Here is a 7,747-nt window from a genome sequence, read left to right as displayed (position 1 = left end):
CTGTGGGGGGGGGCGGCCCGCCCGGCCTCGAGTCCCTCCCCAGGCGCCCTGGGCAGTCTGTGGCCTCCGTCCCCTCCCGCCTTCCCCTGCTGGGACTTACGCCACGGGGTGTGTGGCTTTGCTTTGGGCTCCGTAGTTAGAGTTACGCGTCCTGTGTGCTTGTCCGATGATATCTGGAGACGAAATCGCGGTGTCCTGATCACGCGGTGTCACCAGATGAATGTTCAGACTCAAAACATAGGAAATGAAAGCTTGTGTCACAGTCTTGGCTCGTGGTTCTAAACACCTAGTTCCGTAACTGTTAACACAATAGACATTTCAGCAACGTAAAACTCAGCCAGAATGGCCTGATTTAGGGAAGCACATGCCAATGCGTCACCATAGGGGCGGCCCTGAGGAGCCATAGGGAGAGGTGTCAGCACGTGGTCCTTGTGCGGGGAGGAGCGACAAGTGGCCAGACTCGCCCTGTGTTTGCAGAGTGCCGTGTGCAGGCAGCGGCCGGTGGGTGTCCGCAAGGACGAGCCAGAGGGCCTGCCCGGACGCTGGAATCCAGAATCTATAGGCTTTTGTCACCTGCTTTATGGCTCTTTGGGGAGCTTTTAACAGAAATGCATACAACCTGCTTATCAGATGTTTGCAGCAGAAAACGATTTTTCCGTGTTTTGATATCCAGTATTTTGACATTGCCCAGGGAGCTCCTGGAGTGCTATCTGCAAGCCGGAAGAAGGGAGGAGGCCGCGCGGTGCTGTTCAGCCGCGGCGCCCTTCATAAAAGCTAACGTGCCCCAGAAATACCGACACATGTTTTCCGTCATGGTAAGCCGGCCTGTGGGGAAGCGCAGACAGAAGAAGGAGTTTTCGTAAGTGTCGTTTATAGAAAAACGTGTAGAAAAACAGCCAAGTCCACACAGAGGTACAGCACGCATAGGTCAATAAAACAAAAGCTTTTTCTTTCGTTGTGATCTTTGAACATTTCACTGGTAGCATCTTGAATTAGAAAGGTTAGCAGGAAATTTATTGTGATAAAGTCGTCGTAAAGCCCAGTAACCTATATGAGGAGCGTCATCTTGCACTAACTTGCGTGGGTGGAAAGCTGGCTTCCGTTATCTGTGAAAACTGAATATGAAGCACAGTTAGAGAAGACACTTACTCATTACAAATAATAGTTTTAAAGGAGGAATTTTTGTAAAATAATAACGAATATCTGGATCTCTACTTAATTATCTGTTTAAATCATTAATAATTCGGTTCCATTTGATGGCAGGTGCAGCACGAGTTAGTGGACAAGCTCCAGTTAAAGGAAGAGAAGAGAACCTCCATTAGCCTGTCTGTCACCTACCACATGAGTGTGCTGAAAGCGTAAGTGTCTGGGAGGTTCGGTGCTGGTGTGGCGCCTCTGTGGCGTCTGGAGGGGCTGTGGCCATGCAGGCGTGTGGTGAGGCCGGAGCCGGGAGGCCGGGACTCTGCCCTGCCCGCCTCTGCTCAGAAGCAGCCAGAGAGGCTGCCAACAGAGAGGAGGGTGGTGTGGGAGGAGAGAGTCACCAGCGGGGTGAGACCCGTCCGTCCGACATGACGTTTGACCATGACATTGAGAAAAACAACTGTAGTCAATGGGTACAACCCTGACCGGGGGAGGGGGGGCAGAGTGAACGAAGAGTGTAAATGTTCCCAGGCAGATGCCTGCTTCCAGTGTGTGGGGAAGCGGGATTTAGGAAGGTGGAGATCCACGGTGTGAGAAGAAAATGCAGTGAGAGATGAGCGTGTGTGAGGGAGGGCGGTGAGGGGTGAGTGTGTGTGAGGAGATGAGTGTGAGATGAGAGGGCGGTGAGGGGATGAGTGTATGTGAGGGGAGGGTAGTGAGGGGATGAGTGTGTTAGGGGAGGGCGGTGAGGGGGTGAGTGTGTGTGAGGGGAAGGTGGTGAGGGGGTGAGTGTGTGAGGGGAGGGCGGTGAGGGGGTGAGTGTGGGGGAGGGGAGGGCGGTGAGGGGCTGAGTGTGTGTGAGGGGAGGGTGATGAGGGGTGAGTGTGTGTGAGGGGAAGGCGGTGAGGGGGTGAGTGTGGGGGAGGGGAGGGCGGTGAGGGGCTGAGTGTGTGTGAGGGGAGGGTGATGAGGGGTGAGTGTGTGTGAGGGGAAGGCGGTGAGGGGGTGAGTGTGGGGGAGGGGAGGGCGGTGAGGGGCTGAGTGTGTGTGAGGGGAGGGTGATGAGGGGTGAGTGTGTGTGAGGGGAAGGCGGTGAGGGGGTGAGTGTGGGGGAGGGGAGGGCGGTGAGGGGCTGAGTGTGTGTGAGGGGAGGGTGATGAGGGGTGAGTGTGTGTGAGGGGAAGGCGGTGAGGGGGTGAGTGTGGGGGAGGGGAGGGCGGTGAGGGGCTGAGTGTGTGTGAGGGGAGGGTGATGAGGGGTGAGTGTGTGTGAGGGGAAGGCGGTGAGGGGGTGAGTGTGGGGGAGGGGAGGGCGGTGAGGGGCTGAGTGTGTGTGAGGGGAGGGTGATGAGGGGTGAGTGTGTGTGAGGGGAAGGCGGTGAGGGGGTGAGTGTGGGGGAGGGGAGGGCGGTGAGGGGCTGAGTGTGTGTGAGGGGAGGGTGATGAGGGGTGAGTGTGTGTGAGGGGAAGGCGGTGAGGGGGTGAGTGTGGGGGAGGGGAGGGCGGTGAGGGGGTGAGTGTGTGTGAGGGGAGGGCGGTGAGGAGATGACTGTGTGAGGGGGTGAGTGTGTGTGATGGGAGGGCGGTGAGGGGGTGAGTGTGTGAGGAGATGGCATTGAGCGGGTGAGTGTGCGAGGGGAGGGCAGGGCAGGTAACAAATCGGTGCGTGTGAGGAGGAGGCAGTGTGGAGATACCTCTGCATGGGGAGAGAGGCAGTGAGATCAGTGTGAGGTGACAGCAGTGAAGACAGAAGTGTGTGTGAGGAGGAGGCGGCGAGGGGGTCAGTGCTTGTAAGGAGCGGGCAGTGGTGAACTCAGTCCGTGTGAGGACCCGTCTGTGTGTGAGGAGAGGGGAGGCAGGTTGCCGAGCCAGGGCCCCGTGCGGGGAGGAGTGAATGTCCGCGGCAGCCCACGAGGGAGCCCCGGGTCCGGTCCCTGCGGCCGGGCTGTGCAGGGAGAAGGTTCGCTCTGGGAGTGAGGAGGGTAAGGAGGTGTGAGATGGCGTCTTGGAGAGTGAAGGAGCGAAGGAGAAGCGGTTTTTTAGGCCTTCTGTTCAGTGGGAAACACAGGTTCATAGACTTGGGAGTTTCTCTTGGGGTAGTTTGAACAAATGTGACATGGTATTTTGTTTATTTAATGTTTGAATGAATTCTAGGAAACTGGATAAAAATGAGTTACCTGAAGATGTCAACACAGTTCTGAAGAAGACCTATAAACAGTTAAGTTACTACAATCACCAGCGCTTCCCTGCAGTCAGAGAGGAAAAGTAAGTGTGTCCAGTTTCACACGCCCATAATCACTGTACGAACCTCGTCAGTGTAGGCGATGTCAGAAGGCAGAAAAGGCCGCGCTAAGTACCGGATGGAGCCTCAGGGGTCGTGCAGGTTTTCGTGGATTTCTTCCCACTGGGTTTTTCGGTCTTGAGGTTTGTGCGTTTGGGCAGCATTTGGGACACGTACCTCCATATCGGACTCTTGACATCAAATGTGACTTCTAAGTGTAGCTACTTCTCAGGCCATTACAGCGTCTTACACCCTGCATTTCAGTGTCTCAGTTCTGTGCCTGCCAGAGCCCTCTGGGTGTTGTCTGAGTTTAGCAAAAGTGCTGGGTCGGATTCCCAGGAATGGGTAGCTGAGCCGGAAGCAGACAGAATGAACCAGGATGTACCTTCTAGTTCATTCCCACAGAGACAATGGGTTTGCTTCCGAACCCACTGTCACATTGTCGTATGTGTTAAAGTAAAAGGACGGAGCAAGCACAACCGCACCCCTCTGGTGTGGCTGCTGCAGTTACCGCGTGGCTTTGCGGCCCGTCTGCGCGTCCCCGAGGATCACCGAGGTGGGACACTCAGCCGTGTCTGGAGGCCTTTGAGCTCCCGCTGTTGAGAATTGCTGTTTTGAGCTCCCGGTGGTTTTCTCATCAACTCTGCATCCAAATGCATGGAACATCCTGGCCGTTGTCCGCAGTGGTTATTTATATGCTTTCTCTGTCTGTCATTTGTTAGTTGATTTGAGGTGTTATGGGTGACATTGTGTCCCTGAAAATCTGTTCAAGTCCTAACTCTTGCTGCCAGTGAACGTGATCTCACCTCAAAATAGGGGTTTTGCAGATGTGATCAAGTTAAGATGGGGTCACAGTGGACGAGGATGGGCCCTCAGCACTGACTTTTGTCCCTGGGAGAAGAGGGAAGTTTGGGGCACGGCGCCCCTGGGGAAGAAGGCTGGGCGACCATAGGGGCAGACACGGGAGAGCCATGGCTGCCAGCCGAGGAGCACCACGCATCCCCAGCAAACACCAGAAGCCGGCGGAGCAAGGAAGGATCTCGCCCTGGAGTCGTGCGAGGGAGCGTGGTCCTGGATACCTCGGTCTCAGTCTCCGGGGCTCTAGAACATTAGAGATTAACTTGTTGTTAAGCCACCTTATTTGTGGTAATCTGTCCCAGGAGCCCTAGAAAACTCATTATGGGGTCTATTTTCAACTGCTACATCACAAACTGTCACAGACGTGGGGCTTCAGTGGTGCGTGCTGATGGCCTCCCTGTGCCTGTGTGACAGGGACTCGGGCACAGCTACCATCAAGGTGGTGGTGGCAAGGTAGTGGTGTCTTCCGAGGCCCGACCGAGCAGGTGCGTACAGGCGCCAGCTCCGGATCCTGGGTCGGCACAGGAAGTCAGCGGTGCTTGGGATGTGATCAGGGAAGCGGCCTCTGCCCGATTTTGTGGGCTCCAGTTGATTAGAAGTGAGTTACTGAAGGGAAGGGATCACACAGGCCGTGGGCACCGGGGTGTGGCATCACCAGGCATCATCTAGAGGCAGCCTGTGTCTAGACGGATGACAGGGGCCACAAGACGTCTCCGGTTCACTGTCACTTCGTGTATGAGTTCCTTCTCCATCTTGAGTTTATACAGATTTCATGGGCGGGGGGTGATGTATGTACACATTTTAAAAATGATTTTCATTACTTTTAATTTCAACTTTAATATGTAATAATTGTAGAGTTTGAAAAGGAATCAATGTAAACTTTCAACATTATTATCACGTAGGCTTCCCCTGCTTTCCCCGTATAAACGGCGAACATGTCTCTTCATCACGAAATTCTCTACAACTGAGTTCTTGACCTGGGTTTCCAGACCCTTGAGACGATCAGTGAGGACACCTCAGGTTGTGGGAACCAGGCACACACTTTTGAATGTGGACGCATGTGTACACACGAATGTGCAGCGTCCCCTCTGGCGTCCTCTGTGAGGCCTGGGCCCTCCCCTGGAGGGTCTCACTACTCAGATGAGCAGCCCCAGGGGAAGTTTCTAGAAATGGGTCCCTGGGGCCTCGATGCATGCTGCAAACGCGGCGCAGAGCCTGGCCTCCTGCTGAGTTCAGGGGGCGGACAGAGGCGGCCTGCCCTCCCTCCGGGTCCTCCGACTATGGGGTTTGGGCATATGTTCACCGGCATTTTTCCCTTTGAACTTCCTATAGATTTCTTTTGTCCATTTTTTGTAAGCAGGGTATCAGTCACTTATCATTGCCTTACAAAAGCTTTTAAAAATCTGAGCCCTCCAGCTCCAGTATATTTATCAATTGTCCCAGTCTGTGTACCTTGTAGGTTTTTAAAAATAGTTTTTGACGTACAGAAGCGTCCGGTTGGGTTCCCTCGTGGCTTCGTGCGCAGTCTGCCTTGGGCCCGGAGGAGAGGCCGTGTCCTCTGCTCCCTGGGCCGCGTGTTCCGCCAGCCAGTGCTGCCTTCGCTGCGTTTGCTGTCAGTCCTTCCTCGCCCCAAGACCCAGGCCCCCCGCTCGGTGAGGGACCCAGCTGACACCCCACTACCTCGGCTTCTGTGCTTACAGTTCTGGGTGGGGAGAAATGCTCTGTTAGTTTAAAACCGAAAAAGGACTAAAAGCCAGTGATTTCTACGGGCTCTCGGGCTCTCCCTTCTTAGCTGCGCAGCGGGTCTGTGCGGCCGGAGCCCCGGAGCACCAAGGGGCAGCACGTCAGGGGGCCAGCTTCCCACGGCCTTGGAGCCCCAGGGGCTGCGCAGCTGGAGGAGGAGGGCAGGGACGGTGGGCACGCGGGGGCCACACCATTCCCGGTGCCAGGAGAGGAGGGTGGTGACACCCGGTTCCCTTATTACAGCCGATCAGCCGTCTGGGCTCCTGGGTCACTGTGACGGTTAGCTGGCGAAGGGCAGAAAGGCCACCGGCTGGTCCCCAGGGACATTTGGCACATCTGCAGACACTGCTGGTGGCCACTGTTGGGGCTGCTCCGGGCATCGTGGCTGGCAGCCAGGGGTGTGTAGACGGGTCTCCTCTGCCCGACAGAGAACTGCCTGGTCTGGAATGTCAGTGTCAAGGTCGAGGAAGGGGGCCTGTCTTACGCCGGGGCCTTGACACCTACCGTCTTACACTGAGTCTCTGCGTCAGGTGGTTTGGCTGCCCAGCCTCGGTCTGTGTCGGAGTTGCTTAGGCCGTCATCGGTTCTTTGCGTCTCGACACAGACTTTAGCAACAGCCTGTCGCTTCCCACAAAGGCCTGGACTGGCAGCGTCGATGCTTGTCCCGTGGTCGGAAGAGGCCAGCTCTGAGCCAGGGGTCTGTGTGTGTGCCCCGTGTCACCACCCAGTCCTCTGGTAACACACACAGTGACACCGTGGCGCCGCCTTCCCCGGGCTGCACTTGTCGCCATCCGCGGGAGGAGCAGCTCACCCAGTGGACACAGCCCTGGGTTTCCACCAAATTCTGTGTCAGGGCCTGGCGGGGACCAGGCTCAGGGGCCAGCTCGGGGACCACGGCCATAGGATCTTCGCTGTATTTCCCACCCTGGTTGAACAGCGACCGAGAGCCTGTTCTCCCATAAAGGTGTGTGCCTCTGTCCATGCCTTGCCCTCTTGTTTTTTCTTTCCAGAATTCTTTTGCTTTTTGAACTGGCTCATCTTTCTTTGACCTTGAAGTGTGAGGAGATCTCCGCTGACTGCATCTCCGACCTGAAGAAAATCAGCAGCCAAGTAAGTGACCCATGACCGCGGCCACACGGCACCTGCTCCCTGGGATCTGAACGTAAGAAGCAAAAAGCAGGGAAGGGAATTCAAACGCCCCTCATGGGGCAGGTCTAGAATCATATGCTTGGTAAATTCCTCCTAGTTTTTGTCACGTGCACATCACGCCATCAGGACGACGTGACGTTTGCATCATGCGCTGGTCTTGCCGTCACTGGTACTGGCCTGTGTTGCCGCTGGCTGTTTGCACAATTCACTTGAACAGTTGCACCGTTATTTCATTATATTCATGATCCAGAAGTTACTCCTCAGCCTCATTATTGGATGTTTAAATCCTGTTTCTCTTTGCTTTTACGTGAAGGGCTGCAATGAACATTTTGTGCCTAAAGATTTTATCTGCACTAGGATTTTTCCCTAACATAAGGTCACTGACATGAAATTACTTGGGAAGTTTCACTTTTAAGATTTTAAAATACCTATTACAATATTGCCCTCCAAAGAAAAATTGACATTTCCACCAGAAGCTTCTAAGAGTTCCGGCTTCCGGTTTATGTGTTTTAACATAAGAAACTGCACGGGCTCTCGCGCAGGGCAGAGGCTCGTTTAGTGGCAGCTCAGACAGTTT

General features: G+C 55.1%; 1 protein-coding gene across 1 annotated transcript in view; it reads left to right on the top strand.

Annotated features, from left to right (window-relative positions):
* CFAP46 (cilia and flagella associated protein 46) overlaps positions 1-7,747 on the top strand; it is a 111,596-nt gene that overhangs the window by 21,370 nt on the left and 82,479 nt on the right. The window contains exons 17-20 of the mRNA XM_077762922.1: positions 692-815; positions 1,264-1,358; positions 3,294-3,404; positions 7,032-7,131. Of these exons, the coding sequence (XP_077619048.1) occupies positions 692-815; positions 1,264-1,358; positions 3,294-3,404; positions 7,032-7,131 (430 nt within the window). The remainder of the gene's footprint in view (positions 1-691; positions 816-1,263; positions 1,359-3,293; positions 3,405-7,031; positions 7,132-7,747) is intronic.

The sequence above is a fragment of the Crocuta crocuta genome, unplaced genomic scaffold, assembly GCF_008692635.1.
Source record: "Crocuta crocuta isolate KB4526 unplaced genomic scaffold, BGI_CrCroc_1.0 scaffold466, whole genome shotgun sequence".
In the NCBI taxonomy this organism is placed as follows: Eukaryota; Metazoa; Chordata; class Mammalia; order Carnivora; family Hyaenidae; genus Crocuta; species Crocuta crocuta.
The sequence above is the reverse complement of the archived record's forward strand: the minus strand, read 5'-3'. Positions and strand labels throughout refer to the sequence as shown.